This window comes from Hylobates moloch, unplaced genomic scaffold, assembly GCF_009828535.3.
Source record: "Hylobates moloch isolate HMO894 unplaced genomic scaffold, HMol_V3 SCAFFOLD_10, whole genome shotgun sequence".
Classification (NCBI taxonomy): domain Eukaryota; kingdom Metazoa; phylum Chordata; class Mammalia; order Primates; family Hylobatidae; genus Hylobates; species Hylobates moloch.
Window position 1 is genome coordinate 41,374,394 of NW_026652285.1, and position 19,900 is coordinate 41,394,293.

At 39.9% G+C, this 19,900-nt stretch overlaps 1 protein-coding gene across 1 annotated transcript in view; it reads left to right on the forward strand.

The window, feature by feature from the left end:
• LOC116475130 (contactin-associated protein-like 3) overlaps positions 1 to 19,900 on the forward strand; it is a 261,759-nt gene that overhangs the window by 20,310 nt on the left and 221,549 nt on the right. The window contains exon 2 of the mRNA XM_058445223.1: positions 10,251 to 10,361. Within this exon, the coding sequence (XP_058301206.1) occupies positions 10,251 to 10,361 (111 nt within the window). The remainder of the gene's footprint in view (positions 1 to 10,250; positions 10,362 to 19,900) is intronic.

Here is a 19,900-nt window from a genome sequence, read left to right on the forward strand (position 1 = left end):
TTGTCCTCGATCATAACAACAGTGTCTCTTTGTATACTGGTTGCTCGGAGGTCTACAAGGTAGTATTATGTAACATTTTCCATTGTGTTCTAAATACTCGTATCTTTTTAAGTTAAAAAATTGAAGTTGAAGCTGCTTCTAAAGTCACACACGTAGCTTGAAATAATAGAGTTGAAATTCAGACATAAAACATATTGCCATGGGATAATGCCTGCTGTTTTCCTAAAATTTTAAAATTATCTTTTTGACGTCTCAAATAAACATTTGTCTATTGACAGGGCTCCTTCCTTGGGCACAATAAATTCTAAGATGTTCTGGTTATTATTTTCTCAAGGATTCTGACACTGCCACCTTACTAATCATATTAGAGCCAAGTACAGAGTAGTGAACAAGGTCTGATAATTTGCAGGTTTATTACTTTGGGTTGAAAAAAATCTAGCTGATGTCAGTGGTCTTGCTGGGATATCTCTTCAGAACGCAATTGGAGTGCATCTCTTAACCCTTACTTCAGTATCACTGAAGTTCTCTTTCTTCAGCTCCCAGATGCTCCGTAGCATGCTCTGGCCTGTGAGGTCATGAGGTCCCTTTAAGATATTATAAGTTGAACACAGTCTTCTTTCCATCCCTCTGTAACATGTCTTGGGAAGAAGCCATATCCTTCTCATACCTTATATTCTCATTCAGACCCTAATTCTGTCAACTCTCAGAGATGCATAGAAAGAATTATTATTATTTTTAATTTTTTTAATTTTTAATTTTTGTGGTTACATAGTAGGTGTATATATTGGTGGGGTACATGAGATGCTTTGATACAGGCATGCAATGTGAAATAAGTGCATCATGAAAAATGGTGTATCCATCCCCCAAGCAATTATCCTTTGAGTTGCAAACAATCCAATTACACTTTTTTTTTTTTTTTTTTGAGATGGAGTCTCGCTCTGTCGCCCAGGCTGGAGTGCAGTGGTGCAATCTCGGCTCACTGCAAGCTCCGCCTCCCGGGTTCACACCATTCTCCTGCCTCAGCCTCTCTGAGTAGCTGGGACTATAGGTGCCCGCCACCACGCCCGGCTGATTTTTTTTTTTTTTGTATTTTTAGTAGAGACGGGGTTTCACCATGTTAGCCAGGATGGTCTCGATCTCCTGACCTCGTGATCCACCCGCCTCGGCCTCCCAAAGTGCTAGGATTACAAGCGTGAGCTACCGCGCCCGGCCTCCAATTACACTCTTTAAGTTATTTAAAAATGTACAATTAAGTAATTATTGACTATAGTCACCTGTTGTGTTATCAAATACTGGGTCTTACTCATTTTTTCTATTTTTTTTGTAGCCATGGAAAGATCATTTATTGCCCTTTATTAACAGCTCATCCTAATCACTTATATTCCCACAGCTGTGGATACATTCGTAATAACAATTATTAATGACAACATCTCCACATGATTTTCTTTTTAAATTATATGCACCTGTGTTGTATGTTTTCTGTGTCATGTCTGATGTCTTTCTGCAGGACTTAATTTTGTTATTTGGTTTCCTCTCTTTCTACTTAGCAGTAAGTCTCAGAAAAAATAGGTTCGTCTTACTCTCATATTATATACTTTAGCCAAAAATCTATAGTTTAAAAATAGTTATTGAATTTATCACAGAAGTATAATTTAACTACATAGCAAGAAATTTAGAAATAAAAGGAAAGAGAACAAGATTGTCTATCCAGCTTCCTCAGGGAAAAGGAGCTGATCTGTGTTGAATCCCTTCTGTGTTTCCAGAGCTGTGTTTGTTGGATTTATTAACACCCATTATCTCATCTCAACCCAGCAGGTCTCTTTGTCCATTATCTTCTCATATGCAGATTTTCCCATCCCATCTCCTTCATCTCTCCACGTGTCTAATTCTTATATTTATTGTTGTAATGACTATAGAGTAGATCATCAAATTAAGATGCTTAAATTTATGTAAACTTGGCTGGGTGTGGTGGCTCACGCCTGTAATCTCAGCACTTTGGGAGGCTGAGGCAGGTGGATCACAAGGTCAGGAGATCGAGACCATCCTGGCTAACATGGTGAAACCCTGTGTCTACTAAAAATACAAAAAAAATTAGCCTGGGTGACAGAGCGAGGCTCCATCTCAAAAAAAAAATAAATTATGTAAACTTTCCTCTAGGTCTTCATTTGTGTTGTGTCTGTTGTAGTTCTCATAGAATAAAGAAAGTCCTTGGTCCTGGTATGTTAAAATTGGTATGCTATTGTTATAACTTTGTATTTGTAGTGCCGTATGTCATTTGAAAACACCAGTGTCAGGAGGTATTCAGTGTTCCTATGCTATGTTTTCTTTAATAAGTCAAAATGTCATTGGGAATGAGAGACAACACGTAACTCCTATCTCCTACCCCCTATAAATTATAATTTATAGAATTTAAACCTGTTTCTATGTGTCTTCTTCCAAGCCACATCTGTTCCCACAGGTAGACTGGGGGAATTGTCTGTCATGCCCTGGGAACCAGACACTCATCAGCTGGTCATGCCAGTCTCTCTTCCTCATCCCAGAATCATCAGTCAGCAAGCAAGGCACCTCTCTTGGGAGTGAGGTTCTCCAGTTCCCTCTCATCCTCATCTGCCGCCGCACATGGATGCTGTGTGGCTCCCCGTGAGTGAGGTGCTGCTCCTTCTCCAGAGGTGTAATTCATTTTCCGTGAGACAGACCTCAGTATTTCAGAAGAGTAAGCCTTACTGGGGCCTTCACACATGTGAGAAGACTTCAGAGCAGAGAAAAAAATGTGAATTTAGCCCCGAAGATAATAAGTGATGAGAACTCGCAGACAGGAGGGGCTGCAGTGTCATCGGATGGGCGGTCAAGGAGTATTGGTGCATGCATCCCACATTCAGGAAACAGAAGACCACTCCGATTACAGGAGGAAGCGCATCTGAGAAATGTGTAGGGGATTTGGCTATAGTGCAGAGAGTGACAGGAAACAGATGGTGGAGGGAATTGAATGCCAGGGCCTGAAATTTGAGTTTCAGGACAGGTGCAATGGGGATCCATTGGAGCTGGTTGATATGGCTGTTTGTATGACTTGCACTCAGCAATAGTTTAAAACTGTTTCTGCTATGGTGATGTGTAAGGTGTGTGTGTGCGGTGGGGGACAGTCAATAAGTAAACATTGGCTGTAAGGATTAGTTAGGTCATTAACATGAGGACCTACAGTGAGATGATGATCATGATAATGGAAAAGCTGCCATATACACACAGAAAGTGCATAATCCTTGGCAATGTATTGGCTATAGAGGGAAGATAAGGGTGGGGGCTCAGGACAGTGTACTTTCTTGAGCATTTTTCAGTTGCAGGTGACCAAAATCTAAGATCAAATAGGCTTGAACAGTAAAGGGAATCAAAGTGTCTTGATTCAAGCCAGGCTGAATTTAGGTAATCAGATTCTTTCATCAGCAGTCTGCCTCTTTCCTTTTTGCAGTTTTATTTTCGTCTACAACTTATCTAATTCTTGGGCAGCTCCGTCTATGCCGTAGCTTCAGGCATACCGATTACCAGCTTAGAAGCGTGACTGTTTTTATTTATTTCTGTTCTTAGCAATGTTCAGTTCTACAGATATTATGCCTTTATTTGTTTATTCTACTCAGTAGGATAAGCTTCACAGGAGCAGAGACTTTTTCTGTTGTTTATGGTTATAATCCCAGAACATAGGGGAACACTTGGCACAGTATAGATTTTCAACAAATATTTGTTGAATGAATGAATGGATATTTCTCCCAAGAGTTCAAGCAGAAAGTCCCAGGTTCTGCTCTCATTCATTCGAAAGTCCCAGGTTCTGGTCTCATTCATTCGAAAGTCCCAGGTTCTGCTCTCATTCATTCAGCGTGGGCTTCCTGACCATCCTGGAACCAGTCCTTTCCAGTAGGACAGGCATGGCGTTCAGTTGCCAGGCCTGAGTCGTGTCCCTGTGCTGGCCCCAGGTGGTAGGGTGAGCCCCCTTCAGACCCCATGGAGTGAGATGTAGGGAAGGCCGTGACTGAAGATAATCGAATGGAGTTCAAGACCATGTAAAACAGAACTTTTTATGTGGAAAAAAGTAGATTTTTACATTGACCATCACTGCTTATGTTCACTGTGAGTAAAGTGTGCTTTTTCCGAAACATTCCCTTTAGATAGCAATGCACAGATCAATTCAGATTCATAACAAGATGAACTTTTGGTACCTTCTAAATAAAAGCTTTATTTAATCTCTCATTAAGATAATGTTAAGGTACATAAAGAAGTGAAAAGGCAGGTGATAAAATGGGAAGAATGGAATAGCGCCGTATCCAGATGAACATCCAGATGTGGCCTGAAGAAGGTATGGGCGCATCCTTCTCTGTTTGTGATTCGATTCCTGAGGCCATCCTCCCTACTGACTCAATGTGTGGAACCAGAGAGAAGCCTGCTGTGGAGTTAGTGAATTTGACCTAATCGAGACAATCTGAGAAAGGACAGGAATCTTTTTTTTTTTTTTTTTTTTTTTTAGAACAAAGAGGTTTTCTATACATCTGTGATAACACAGTAACCATCTGTTGAACTCTTTAATAGTAGGCTTTGTGTTTTTCTGATAATTCGAAGCTGGTTAAGGTGCCGTCCCCTCATATTAGCAGTTCAGCGGCCCCTTCCCCTCTCCTTCCATCCTTAGGGTTCCACGGACACAGTTGTTAGCTCCTTTCACAGTGAGGAGCAAGTGCAGCCACCAAGCACGGGCAGAGCCACAGGCTGGCAGAGTGGCTTAGCATCACGAAGCCCTTCTCAGAAGGAGTTGCGTATCTGTGCGATTCAAAGGGATGTTAATCCTATTTTCAGTGCAACTCTCCTGCATTTCCCCTAAAATATCCAATATGCAATTCCATATAAACAGTGTGTTCGTTTCCTATGGCCCTTGTGAGAAATGACCACAAACTGGCTGACTTAAAGCAACAGAACTTATTCTGTCATAGTCTGGAGACCAGAAGTTCCACATCAGTATCCCTAGTCCAAAATCAGGATGGGCCACACTCCCTACGGAGGCTCTAGGGGGACATCCATTCTTCGTTTCTTCCGGCTTCCTGTGGTTGCCCATGTGCCTCACCTTGTGGGTGCCTCACTCTGGCCTCTGCCTCCATTTTCACACCCTCTTCTCTTTTGTGTGGGGCTCTGTTCATCCTCACCTTTATCTCTCTTACAAGGACAGTTCGGATGGTATTTAAGACCCAGCCAGATAATTCAAGATAAGTTCCTCATCTCAGGGTCTTGGATCACATCTGGAGAACCTTTCCTTCTAAAGAATCTAAAGATCCTTCACAGGGTCTAGGGATTAGGGCATAGACATATCTTTGTGAGCCACCGTCAGCCTGTCCTAACACATGGTAAGATTCATCTCCGATAAAGGCATTCAGCCACAAGTGCAGTGTGGTTTGGTCTTCTAATAAAATCCTTGAAGTAGTACTATAATGAATTCGGAGCTCTGTCCAGAGATGCCAGAAGGTGTCCTCGTTTGAATGTAAAGCTCCTCCCCACGTGGTCAGTTGTCACCTCTCCTTTTGGCTTTTCCCATTTCCTCTGCAGATACGGAGAAAATCTGTCCATGTATTATCCATGCATTCTTTTTTGTTCATTCTTATTATCAGATTCCAGAACAATGAATTGCTGTTTGAAAATGCATGGTTTATGTTTATCTTTTCCAGAAGCACTTTTATAAGCATCTCTCCCTAGTAGTGTTTGCTCTTTCAGAGGCTGGTTTTGTTCTTAAGCAATTAAGATGCTTCCCTATGTTTTGGAATAAATAGTAGTATCTAAATGTTTTGCTCTTCTGTTTATTTCCTGTAACAGACATTTACACAGCTCCCTCCCATGTTAGATTCTGGACTTCTTGAACCTAGAACCATGTCTCTCTTTATGCCCCATAATGCTTTGCACATGGTAGGTGCTCAGTACACTTCTATTAAATAAATGCAAGAATTAATATGCTCAAATGAAATGCTGTTTTGAAAAGTATATCATCTTTGTCTTAGGTAAGGGCAATTCCTCAAATTTTTTAATCATTTCATATTCATGTGGTAAAAATTGTCTTAAACTAGCAGATCTGTGAATGCAATGTTGATTTGTATACAGGAAGCTCATAGGCTAATTTTAATCTTCTGCTGTCTTTCATGAACATAATACTAAGAAATGGTTTCTGTCCCAAACCCTTCATAGGCAGCATGCTGGGAGTCACAAAGCATGCTGGGAATACTTGTCAAGGAGAAGAGGGAAGCTAAGAGTGATGCCAGGCAGGGGTCAGGGGACAAATTAAGACCATAGAGTGGGGAGAGAGGAACCTAGGCAGAGCTAGTCACCGAGACTAAATCAACAAGCCTCGGGAAGTGCAGTGAGCCAAAAACCCTCTGACCTAGCATGCATCTTCAAAGTTGTCACTTGAGGTGGCTGCATGGAAGGTGGCAGGTGGGATCCCCTATGAGTTTATCTCTACTTCTCTCTCAACCATGTTGAGCCTTCAGTTAAGTCACCAACCCATACTGTGTTTATTCTCTGCGTTTTCCAAATGCTTCTCTTCTTCAAACCTGCAAATTTTAGTATGAATCCAGCTGTTACCCAGGTGATTCATAGTTCAGAACAGGTGATTTTTAAGGAAGTCCACCATTTTTGAACAGATATAAAATAACCCTGAATAAAACATTTTGTATCATTTTCAACCATGATCTTCTAGAACAATAATATAAAATACGCCTATGTGGCAATGAATCTTTGCCTTTAGATGGTGAGAATAAATATGAAATAATCAGTACTTGTAACATTAAGATATAGAACCCTCAATATGGAGCCAAGCACATGGAAATATAGTGAATCTTAACCAGATTTCCAAATAAACTGAGGAAGAGGGAGATCCAGTCCCTGTAACACTTGTGGGGTGCCCACCATATTTTCCCCTCTGACTCAGTAGTGTACAATTCTTTCTAGGAAGAAAGTGTTCACAGAATTCAAAATGATAGGGAAAAAACAATACACTTAGGTACCAGATTTGTTCTTATGTTCTTTTATTTTATAAAATTTACTGCCTTTCATTTTTTTTTTTTTTAAGATGGAGTCTTGCTCTGTCACCCAGCCTGGAGTATAGTAGCACCATCTCGGCTCACTGCAACCTCCGCCTCCCAGGTTCAGGTGATTCGCCTGCTTCAGCCTCCTGCGTAGCTGGGACTATAGGCACGTGCCACCATGCCCAGCTAATTTTTTGTATTTTTAGTAGAGATGGGGTTTCACTGTATTAGCCAGGATGGTCTCGATCTCCTGACCTCGTGATCCACCCGCCTTGGCCTCCCAAAGTGTTGGGATTACAGGTGTGAGCTACCGCGCCCAAATTTATTGCCTTTCTAAAGGGCAAGATTTATTCAAGCCTGTGCCAGAAATTTTCTTCATTACAAGGTGACTCTTTGGCAAACAGATGCTATTGACTCTTGAATTTTCCAAAGGCGAAATGGAAAATTTCAGTAATTTTGTTTCCAGCTGTCTTTACAGATTTATATTTGGACCTTAATCCTATTGGAAATCATCTGAAACTCGTGAAACACACAATTGGAAAGTTAATTAGGGAGAAAGAATAACAATATTATCTATTACACCTATTTAGAACGTTCTGTTGAAATCTGGTTATTATTTTTATTAGAGATGTGAATCTGTGATACTTCTAGGCCTCTTGTGTTTGAACTTTAATAAATTGTACTCTGCTAAATTAGGAAGACTTAAGTTTAATTAAATGTATTGGTTAATGATAATTCTCTTTTACGTATTTAGTAAATATTCAGTTGAAGTTTATTGAGCATGTGCTATCTTTCAGATTCTGCGCTAGGTATAGAGCACACAGAGTTGGGAAAGACTTTCATTGTGCCTTCAGGAGCTCATGATTCCACAGAGAGAGTTAGACATGTCAGCCAGGAATCCCAGGGACATGTGAAACGCCCAGTGCTGTTTTATGTATTGCATGATACTGCAGGACAGAGACATCACTAGAACAGCTATCATGCTTTTCTAATGTAAGAATAGGTTTTATCCAAAAAATGTCAATGCTACTTTAGATGTCCTTGGATTTGTTTTCTTCTTTCCCAGAAAATAGAGAGAAAATAACATCAGGCAGACAGGCTTAGGAGGCACTATTCCCTGAATGATGTCCTTCCTTCTTGGATCCTGCTGTGACCACTCGGGGGCCACGTGGGAGTTGTCTATAGATGGAGTAGAGCGTTAGTTGCCTTCTTGTACTTTAGCTTCTTCACAGTTTTAAAATGCCTTTTTAGAAAATGTAAGTAAAATTCTTAGCCAGTTGGATGCGTATTTATCGATTTTTCTTAGCCCACTCTGTAGCATATTTACTGATATCTGAGAATCCTGACTGCACAGTGTTATCCAGAGAGCATGTGTGCTGGGGAAATCAAGAAAGCCTCTCTTGTGGCATAAACATTGAGGAGGACATTTAAGGAAACCGTAGAGAAGGCAAACCTTTCTTAACAGCTCTGCACTTTTCATTGGCTTCTTGCTGTGTGAAAATATTGGGTGCTCTTCATGCTAAAGATGTTAAATGCAATTTCTTAGCTAGATTATGCTGCTCTTTATGTGTAAAAAATCACAAGTTCCAGTGTCTGACTCACCTATGTAAATGTAACATTGTCACTTATAGGGAATATATAGAAAAAGGTTCCTATATCAAATACTCTGAATGTTTTACCAAGCAGTGAAATACTGTTCTCCCTATTGTAGAACAGATGCTTCACAATGAGTTACTGAGTTTTTCTTTTGTCATGTCTTAAAGACATGTCACTGTCTTAATGGCAACGCATGCTTTCAGAAAAGTAGATATAATTCCAGTATTTCTTTATGAAATGATATTCACTCAGGCAAATTATGTGCACTTAATTTTCTTTCTGTTGTTGCAGTATCATATACTCAACCAAACAAATCAGGAGAGACACTGAATTACCTCTTATCTATCTCACTGAACATAGTTGACATTTTGCTAAGTCGTAGCAATCTAGTTAATTCTGGTTGCCTTCTTTCTGTGACTTAACAAGTTGCTCACAAAGAAAAAAAGTGTATACAAAATATGCAGTTCAGAATCATCTAATGATATAGGTATAACATTCCTCTTTCACAGAAATATCCTAATGTGTGACAGAAAACTTATGTCTAACATTATTAGATCAATAACCATGCTGGAAGAGGTACTCTTTTCGTGAGAAAATATATGATATGCCTGAAAGTACAGTGATTACAGGATTGGACTGTGGGACTCAGAGGTAACCTCTGGGTTGCTTCTGTTACCCATGGTTACACATAGGAAAAGAGCTACCCAAGGTGGGAATGGTCCCAGGGGCTCCTCAAGTTTGACGGTGGGGAACACCAGGAGCAGGAAGGCTCTGAGGGTCCTTATGGTCTTAACGACAAATAAGGTGATCTGGGTCAAACACTACTTAACCCCCAGCAATTCTTTTAGACCAGAGCTGAAACAATAGAGAGTCACCCTGAGGTGAGGGTGACGTGCAGGGGTCCTTGGGTTGCAAAGGCAGGGCAAGTTCCTGCAATGCTCCAGTTATCAGGAAAAAGGAGGAGCCTCCATCTCCTGTAGGCAAGTAGCCCCCAGTGATTCCCTCTGGTGAGGTCTACAGAGTGGGCTTTTTCCAGTTCATCACTACAGGTGTTGCCTTTCATGGGTCCTGGCTTCACGCAGGTAACTCTGACCTGAACACCTGGTGCATTTCACCTGTCCCATCCCCCACAGGTTCTGTGCAAGGGCACTGTGAGAATTTCTAGCCGCTATTGAGGTTTGGGCACAGAATTCACACTACCTCTGTGTGTGTGTACCTAAAGAATGTAAGCACCAAATTGAGTTTAAAGTAGTGTTGGATGGGTGATGTACCCAGACATCTTGCAGAATTGAGAAAATGTGGGACATTAGGGAACTTTGAGGGCTAATGGACCTGTTTTATGTCTTCATTATGGTGGAGGTTACAAAAGGCTGAATGCATTTGTCAAAATGAATAGAGCTGTACACTTTAAAAACATCAAATAAGTTCTCTGGAATTTTACTCTCTGTAAATTATATTGCAGTGTAATTTTAAAAATTTAAAATTTAAAGAATTAAAAAAGGAGTGATGATTGCCATACATTCTAGAATATATTAATATATATTTTTGGACTGTTATTTCTCCCAAGCTGCAATCTGAGTGTTAACCATATCATGGTATTTTTCCCGGCAGCTGACTGTGATGCCCCACTGGCCTCTGCCTTGCCTAGGTCATCCTTCAGCAGCTCCTCAGAGCTGTCCAGCAGCCACGGCCCGGGGTTTTCAAGGCTTAATCGAAGAGATGGTGAGTCTGCCTTTTTCCTTGTATTGCTCCTTGGTGACTCTCATTGGATTTTCATTTAACAAAATAATTATAATTGATTAATACTTTGCAGAAGGAAGTAAAATTCAGAATATGCATATTTGTTCACATTTGAAACTCCAAGAATGTATTTGACAGGAATAAGTTGATCACTTTGGCTTCCTGGTCCTGCTGGGTCTCCCTTGGTACAATATTTGTGTGCCTTGAACAAGTCACACCTGACTTTGACAGTGTTTGAACTCTTTGTATACCCCTTGCAATATCTGAGTATTATTTATCGAAGACCTTAGATTCTGCCGTGTCCTTTTTTTTTTTTACCTTGGTTTCTTTTTTCTGCCACAGTATACATTTTGTTGTTCCAGATTATTTAATTATCCCTATTTGGATGAGAAAATTGGCAAAGTAAAGAAGCATTTAAAAAGATTTTTATTATGTTTTAACTACAACTCTTAGTTTATTTCTTATTATGGTGGACTTGATTCTCTCTTTAGCATCCACTGTAGAAAAATAACCATGTAATGGTTTATTCATGCTCTACTGTGACTATTCCATTTATATTTGTAAACATATCTCATGAGGAGTGTGTTTCTTTTACATATGCTTAAGCAGAAGTGTAGAAAATTGAATGTTGTCTTGCTGTGTAAATTAGAGGGAACTTTAAACACCAAATACATTGTGACAAGGAATCATCCTGGCATTTTCTGAGCACAAACTCAGATAGAACTTCTTTGAGTAAATTCTCAGAGGAAATTAAATTTACACTATTAATAAAATGTATTTGTAGGCATATATTAGAAAAGATTCAAAAGTGTCTACTATATTTTATATAATTATGCTTTCCTATTTTCTTATTGCCCTTGTTCTTTTTTTTTTTTTTTTTTTTTTTTTTGAGATGGAGTCTTACTCTGTCACCCAGGCTGGAGTGCGGTGGTGCAATCTCGGCTCACTGCAAGCTCTGCCTCCTGGGTTCACGCCATTCTCCTGCCTCAGCCTCCCAAGTAGCTGGGACTACAGGTACCCGCCACCACACCTAGCTAATTTTTTGTATTTTTTTTTTTTTTTTAGTAGAGACGGGGTTTCACCCTGTTAGCTAAGGTGGTCTCAATCTTCTCACCTCATGATCCACCCATCTCAGCCTCCCGAAGTGATAGGATTATAGGCGTGAGCCTGTAACCACGCCCAGCCTCTTTCTTTTTTTTAACTCCCTGTTGCATTTCTTGCTGTTTTCTGTATTTGAGCACATTTAATGCATTGCACATTGGACCAAATAAATGTGTTCTGGCCGTTGTTATAGGCAGTATGGTTATGAAACATGAACAACTTAACTTTTCATTTTTCTTTTTATTTTTCTTAAGCCTATGATTTCATTTGTTGCAGAGATATGGGCTCTGTTTTGTTACTTTAGATTCTATTCCTGCAGACCCTCAGTGAATGGTCATTATCACTGAAACAGTGACTAAGCCTGGGCACAGGGGGTAAAGGAAAACAAGAGCAATCTCAAGCTATAGCTCTTCTTGGTGTCAAATCATATTTTGTGCTAAAGTACATGACCATGAGGATTCTTTATCATAGGGATCATTTTTATTCTTAGTTCATGTTCCTGTAACTCATCGTGCAAAAAAGCATGATATCAATCTTAATAAAATTTATTTTCATGTTAATGAAGTTAGAAAAACAGGCTTACTTTAGTTAACTATCAACTGAGTTTATTACAAATTCATTGTTGTTGCTTTTTTTAATTGGTTTTGACTTTTTTCTTCTCCTTCATGGTAGCCTGGAGTATTCATCAAAGGAGTTCCAAATTGGGAGTGATTTATTGAAGGCTATAGATTATCTCTAGTGTTTTAATATCCTTTATTAGATTCAGAATGGTCTATGGAAGAGTGACTGAACAAATGTTCTGATCATAAATAATTAAACTAACAAATAATGACCCCCTGTCTCAGACATTAAAGCCTTTCTCCAGTGGAGTGTAAAGATCTCAGAGCTAAAAATTAACAGGCAGGAAACAAGTCGTTTCCCAGTTGTGCCGCCCAGTGCCTTGTACCCATGTGATGGGAAGACGCCATGGAAACAGCTGCGATAGTTACTCAAGCCTTAGCCTGAGGGGTGAGAGGGGAACAAGGTAGCTATGCATCCCGTCTGTCCCAGTGTAAAGAATCAAAATGGACTTGTTGGAGGTGTCTTTCTTCATGCCTCTTGGATACCACAAGTAAACTAGTTCTTCCATGCCACTAAATGATGAACCCGTGGGCCAAACAAGTTAATGCACTTTTATAAGCAACTTATTTAATTCCCTTTAATGGGGAAAACTCAGTTTTTCCACCAAAGGTTTCATAAGTTATGAAGCATAATCCAGAATTACTTTCAACTTGTAAAAATGAATTATCATGAATATTGCACAGATTGGATTATAACTAATTAAATATGTTTTTGCTTTCTACGTCTTCATAGTTAGAATTTCAGTATAACCTCTAACATGGTATTGGCTAATTTGAGGATAAAGTGACCTGTTGTAAGTTAATTAATTAATTAATTTATTTATTTATTTATTGAGACAGAGTCTTGCTCTATTGCCAGGCTGGAGTGCAGTGGTGCAATCTCGGCTCACTGCAACCTCCGCCTCCTGGGCTCAAGTGATTATCCTGCCTCAGCCTCCCAAGTAGCTGGGACTGCAAGCACCCGCCACCACGCCAGGCTAATTTCTGTATTTTTAGTAGAGACAGGGTTTCACCATGCTGGTCCCGATGGTCTCAATCTCCTGACCTGGTGGTCTGCCCACCTTGGCCTCCCAAAGGCGTGAGCCGCTGTGCCTGGCCAACCTGTTGTAAATTTAAGAGGCTAAGGGTCAGTGTGCATTTCTACACCTTTCACATTGCATCACTTGAAGCTAAGAAGAACTCTGTGGTATATTACATGCAAAAATAAGACTGAAATAAGCTGACAAAGACTTAGGGCAAAAAAATAAGGTTTTGAGCAGAATTGAAGAAAACATTTTGATAATAATATCAAAGAAATTCAGAGATGCCATTGAAACCATTTAATTATTTTAACATGTTATTCCTTTTTCTGTAACTTCTTCTGACACTAATTGAAAATTTCAGAAAATTAACCTATAGTTTAAAATGTTTAAAATATGAGAATTCAAATGATACACTGGTACATAGTAAATTCTTAACATTTTAAAATAAATAATGAATGATTTATATTAGGAAATGAAATCTTTATATTATACACACATACAGTTGTAAAACTTGGTTTTCTCCATGATCAATAATTGGCTTTCAGAGGCAATTTAATTATGCAATGGTTGTCCTTGGTTTTATTATACTTTACAATAAATGGATCGATGCTTTGTTTAGTTGACAAATACAGACATAGGTGAATGAGTTTTACCTTTTTCCTTAGGCCTGTTTTCTCATGTGCTTATAGCTGTGTCGTTGTCAAATGAATTTGTGAAAATATAATCTCTTATTTTAGACAATTTCAACAATTAATAAATACTGTGAAGTTGTTATTCCATGACTGTTTGAGATGAAAAACCATCCGTTTTGGGTATCATTCACATACTGGCTAAAGACATACATTTATTTGTGCATTTGCTGCCCTGTGTCTCCCCTGCATTTATTGTATTAGCAGTTTCAGTTTAAAGTTTATTTTTCTGTAATTCAGATTCCTTGCTTCTTATGCTGGTTGTCATATGAATATGCCTAAGATTAGGATAAAACACTCTTCTTGGTGTTTTCTTTCAGTCCTATCTTGAGTTATTTTTTTTTTTGGTGTCTTTTTTTTTTTATTATACTTTAGGTTTTAGGGTACATGCGCACAGTGTGCAGGTTTGTTACATATGTATCCATGTGCCATGTTGGTTTGCTGCACCCATTAACTTGTCATTTAGCATTAGATATGTCTCCTAATGCTGTCCCTCCCCCCTCCCCCCACCTCATAACAGTCCCTGGAGTGTGATGTTCCCCTTCCTGTGTCCATGAGTTCTCATTGTTCAATTCCCACCTATGAGTGAGAACATGCGGTGTTTGGTTTTTTGTCCTTGCGATAGTTTACTGAGAATGATGTTTTCTAGTTTCATCCATGTCCCTACAAAGGACATGAACTCATCATTTTTTATGGCTGCATAGTATTCCATGGTGTATATGTGCCACATTTTCTTAATCCAGTCTGTCATTGTTGGACATTTGGGTTGGTTCCAAGTCTTTGCTATTGTGAATAGTGCTGCAATAAACATATGTGTGCATGTGTCTTTATAGCAGCATGATTTATAGTCCTTTGGGTATATACCCAGTAATGGGATGGCTGGGTCAAGTGGTATTTCTAGTTCGAGATCCCTGAGGAATCGCCACACTGACTTCCACAATGGTTGAACTAGTTTACAGTCCCACCAACAGTGTAAAAGTGTTCCTGTTTCTCCACATCCTCTCCAGCCCCTGTTGTTTCCTGAATTTTTAATGATGGCCATTCTAACTGGTGTGAGATGGTATCTCGTTGTGGTTTTGATTTGCATTTCTCTGATGGCCAGTGATGATGAGCATTTTTTCATGTGTTTTTTGGCTGCATAAATGTCTTCTTTTGAGAAGTGTCTGTTCATGTCCTTCACCCACTTTTTGATGGGGTTGTTTTTTTCTTGTAAATTTGTTTGAGTTCATTGTAGATTTTGGATATTAGCCCTTTGTCAGATGAGTAGGTTGCAAAAATTTTCTCCCGTTCTGTATGTTGCCTGTTCACTCTGATGGTAGTTTCTTTTGCTGTGCAGCAGCTCTTTAGTTTAATTAGATCCCATTTGTCAATTTTGGCTTTTGTTGCCATTGCTTTTGGTGTTTTAGACATGAAGTCCTTGCCCATGCCTATGTCCTGAATGGTATTGCCTAGGTTTCCTTCTAGGGTTTTTATGGTTTTAGGTCTAACATGTAAGTCTTTAATCCATCTTGAATTAATTTTTGTATAAGGTGTAAGGAAGGGATCCAGTTTCAGCTTTCTACATATGGCTAGCCAGTTTTCCCAGCACCATTTATTAAATAGGGAATCCTTTCCCCATTGCTTGTTTTTGTCAGGTGTGTCAAAGATCAGATAGTTGTAGATATGTGGCATTATTTCTGAGGGCTCTGTTCTGTTCCATTGATCTATGTCTGTTGTGGTACCAGTACCATGCTGTTTTGGTTACTGTAGCCTTGTAGCATAGTTTGAAGTCAGGTAGCGTGATGCCTCCAGCTTTGTTCTTTTGGCTTAGGATTGACTTGGTGATGCGGGCTCTTTTTTGGTTCCATATGAACTTTGAAGTAGTTTTTTCCAATTCTGTGAAGAAAGTCATTGGTAGCTTGATGGGGATGGCATTGAATCTATAAATTACCTTGGGCAGTATGGCCATTTTCACGATATTGATTCTTCCAACCCATGAGCATGGAATGTTCTTCCATTTGTTTGTATCCTCTTTTATTTCATTGAGCAGTGGTTTGTAGTTCTCCTTGAAGAGGTCCTTCACATCCCTTGTAAGTTGGATTCCTAGGTACTTTATTCTCTTTGAAACAATTGTGAATGGGAGTTCACTCATGATTTGGCTCTCTGTTTGTCTGTGAATGCTTGTGATTTTTGTACATTGATTTTGTATCCTGAGACTTTGCTGAAGTTGCTTATCAGCTTAAGGAGATTTTGGGCTGAGACGATGGGGTTTTCTAGATATACAATCATGTCATCTGCAAACAGGGACAATTTGACTTCCTCTTTTCCTAATTGAATACCCTTTATTTCCTTCTCCTGCCTGATTGCCCTGGCCAGAACTCCCAGCACTATGTTGAATAGGAGTGGTGAGAGAGGGCATCCCTGTCTTGTGCCAGTTTTCAAAGGGAATGCTTCCAGTTTTTGCCCATTCAGTATGATATTGGCTGTGGGTCTGTCATAGATAGCTCTTATTATTTTGAGATACGTCCTATCAATACCTAATTTATTGAGAGTTTTTAGCATGAAGGGTTGTTGAATTTTGTCAAAGGCCTTTTCTGCATCTGTGGAGATAATCATGTGGTTTTTGTCTTTGGTTCTGTTTATATGCTGGATTACATTTATTGGTTTGTGTATGTTGAACCAGCCTTGCATCCCAGGGATGAAGCCCTCTTGATCATTGTGGATAAGCTTTTCGATGTGCTGCTGGATTTGGTTTGCCAGTATTTTATTGAGGATTTTTGCATCAATGTTCATCAAGGATATTGGTCTGAAATTCTCTTTTTTGGTTTTGTCTCTGCCAGGCTTTGGTATCAGGACGATGCTGGCCTCATAAAATGTGTTAGGGAGGATTCCCTCTTTTTTTATCGATTGGAATAGTTTCAGAAGGAATGGTACCAGTTCCTCCTTGTACCTCTGGTAGAATTCGGCTGTGAATCCATCAGGTCCTGGACTCTTTTTGGTTGGTAAGTGACTGATTATTGCCACAATTTCAGAGCCTGTTATTGGTCTATTCAGAGATTCAACTTCTTCCTGGTTTAATCTTGGGAGGGTGTATGTGTCAAGGAATTTATCCATTTCTTCTAGATTTTCTAGTTTATTTGCATAGAGGTGTTTGTAGTATTCTCTGATGGTAGACTGTATTTCTGTGGGATCGGTGGTGATATCCCTTTTTTCATTTTTTATTGCATCTATTTAATTCTTCTCTCTTTTCTTCTTTATTAGTCTTGCTAGCGGTCTATCAATTTTGTTGATCTTTTCAGAAAACCAGCTCCTGGATTCATTAATTTTTTGAAGGGTTTTTTGTGTCTCTATTTCCTTCAGTTCTGCTCTGATTTTAGTTATTTCTAGCCTTCTGCTAGCTTTTGAATGTGTTTGCTCTTGCTTTTCTAGTTCTTTTAATTGTGATGTTAGGGTGTCGATTTTGGATCTTTCCTGCTTTCTCCTGTGGGCATTTAGTGCTATAAATTTCCCTCTACACACTGCTTTGAATGTGTCCCAGAGATTCTGGTATGTTGTGTTTTTGTTCTCGTTGGTTTCAAAGAACATCTTTATTTCTGCCTTCATTTCATTATGTACCCAATAGTCATTCAGGAGCAGGTTGTTCAATTTCCATGTAGTTGAGCGGTTTTGAGTGAGTTTCTTAGAGTTCTAGTTTGATTGCACTGTGATCTGAGAGACAGTTTGTTATAATTTCTGTTCTTTTACATTTGCTGAGGAGAGCTTTACTTCCAACTATGTGGTCAATTTTGGAATAGGTGTGGTATGGTGCTGAAAAAAAATGTATATTCTGTTGATTTGGGGTGGAGAGTTCTGTAGATGTCTATTAGGTCCACTTTGTGCAGAGCTGAGTTGAATTCCTGGATGTCCTTGTTAACTTTCTGTCTCATTGATCTGTCTAATGTTGACAGTGGGGTGTTAAAATCTCCCATTACCATTGTGTGGGAGTTTAAGTCCCTTTGTAGGTCAGTCAGGACTTGCTTTATGAATCTGGGTGCTCCTGTGTTGGGTGCATATATATTTAGGATAGTTAGCTCTTCTTGTTGAATTGATACCTTTACCATTATGTAATGGCCTTCTTTGTCTGTTTTGATCTTTGTTGGTTTAAAGTCTATTTTATCAGAGACTAGGAGTGCAACCCCTGCCTTTTTTTGTTTTCCACTTGCTTGATAGATCTTCCTCCATCCCTTTATTTTGAGTCTATGTGTGTCTCTGCACATGAGATGGGTTTCCTGAATACAGCACACTGATGGGTCCTGACTCCTTATCCAATTTGCCAGTCTGTGTCTTTTAATTGGAGCATTTAGCCCATTCACATTTAAAGTTAATATTGTTATGTGTGAATTTGATCCTGTCATTATGATGTTAATTGGTTATTTTGCTCGTTAGTTGATGCAGTTTCTTCCTAGCCTCGATGGTCTTTACAATTTGGCATGTTTTTGCAGTGGCTGGTACCGGTTGTTCCTTTCCATGTTTAGTGCTTCCTTCAGGAGCTCTTTTAGGGCAGGCCTGGTGGTGACAAAATCACTCAGCATTTGCTTGTCTATAAAGTATTTTATTTCTCCTTCACTTATGAAGCTTACTTTGGATGGATATGAAATTCTGGGTTGAAAATTCTTTTCTTTAAGAATGTTGAATATCGGCCCCCACTCTCTTCTGGCTTGTAGAGTTGCTGCCGAGAGATCAGCTGTTAGTCTGATGGCTTCCCTTTGTGGGTAACCCGACCTTTCTGTCTGGCCGCCCTTAACATTTTTTCCTTCATTTCAACTTTGGTGAATCTGACAATTATGTGTCTTGGAGTTGCTCTTCTCGAGGAGTATCTTTGTGGCGTTCTCTGTATTTCCTGAATCTGAATGTTGGCCTGCCTTGCTAGATTGGGGAAGTTCTCCTGGATAATATCTTGCAGAGTGTTTTCCGACTTGGTTCCATTCTCCCTGTCATTTTCAGGTACACCAATCAGACGTAGGTTTGGTCTTTTCACATAGTCCCGAATTTCTTGGAGGCTTTGTTCATTTCTTTTTATTCCTTTTTCTCTAAACTTCCCTTCTCGCTTCATTTCATTCATTTCATCTTCCATCACTGATACCCTTTCTTCTAGTTGATCACATCGGCTACTGAGGCTTCTGCAATCTTCACGTAGTTCTCGAAACTTGGCTTTCAGCTCCATCACCTCCTTTAAGCCCTTCTCTCCATTGGTTATTCTAGTTATCCATTCATCTATTTTTTTTTCAAAGTTTTTAACTTCTTTGCCATTGTTTTGAATTTCCTCCCGTAGCTCGGAGTAGTTTGATCGTCTGAAGCCTTCTTCTCTCAACTCATCAAAGTTGTTCCGTTGCTGGTGAGGAACTGTGTTCCTTTGGAGGAGGAGAGGTGCTCTGCTTTTTAGAGTTTCCAGTTTTTCTGCTTTGTTTTTTCCCCATCTTTGTGGTTTTATCTACTTTTGGTCTTTGATGATGGTGATGTACAGATGGGTTTTTGTTGTGAATGTCCTTTCTGTTTGTTAGTTTTCCTTCTATCAGACAGGACCCTCAGCTGCAGGTCTGTTGGAGTTTGCTAGAGGTCCACTCCAGACCCTGTTTGCCTGGGTGTCAGCAGTGGTGGCTGCAGAACAGCGGATTTTCATGAGACCATAAATTCAGCTGTCTGATAGTTCCTCTGGAAGTTTTGTCTCAGAGGAGTACCTGGCCGAGTGAGGTGTCAGTCTGTCCCTACTCGGGGGTGCCTCCCAGTTAGGCTGCTCGGGGGTCAGGGACCCACTGTAGGAGGCAGTCTGTCCATTCTCAGATCTCCAGCTGCGTGCTGGGAGAACCACTACTCTCTTCAAAGCTGTCAGACAGGGACATTTAAGTCTGCAGAGATTCCTGCTGACTTTTTGTTTGTCTGTGCCCTGCCCCCAGAGGTGGAGCCTACAGAGGCAGGCAGGGCTCCTTGAGCTGTGGTGGGCTCCACCCAGTTCGAGCTTCCTGGCTGCTTTGTTTACCTAAGCAAGCCTGGGCAATGGCGGGCGCCCCTCCCCCAGCCTCGCTGCCACCTTGCAATTTGATCTCAGACTGCTGTGCTAGCAATCAGCGAGA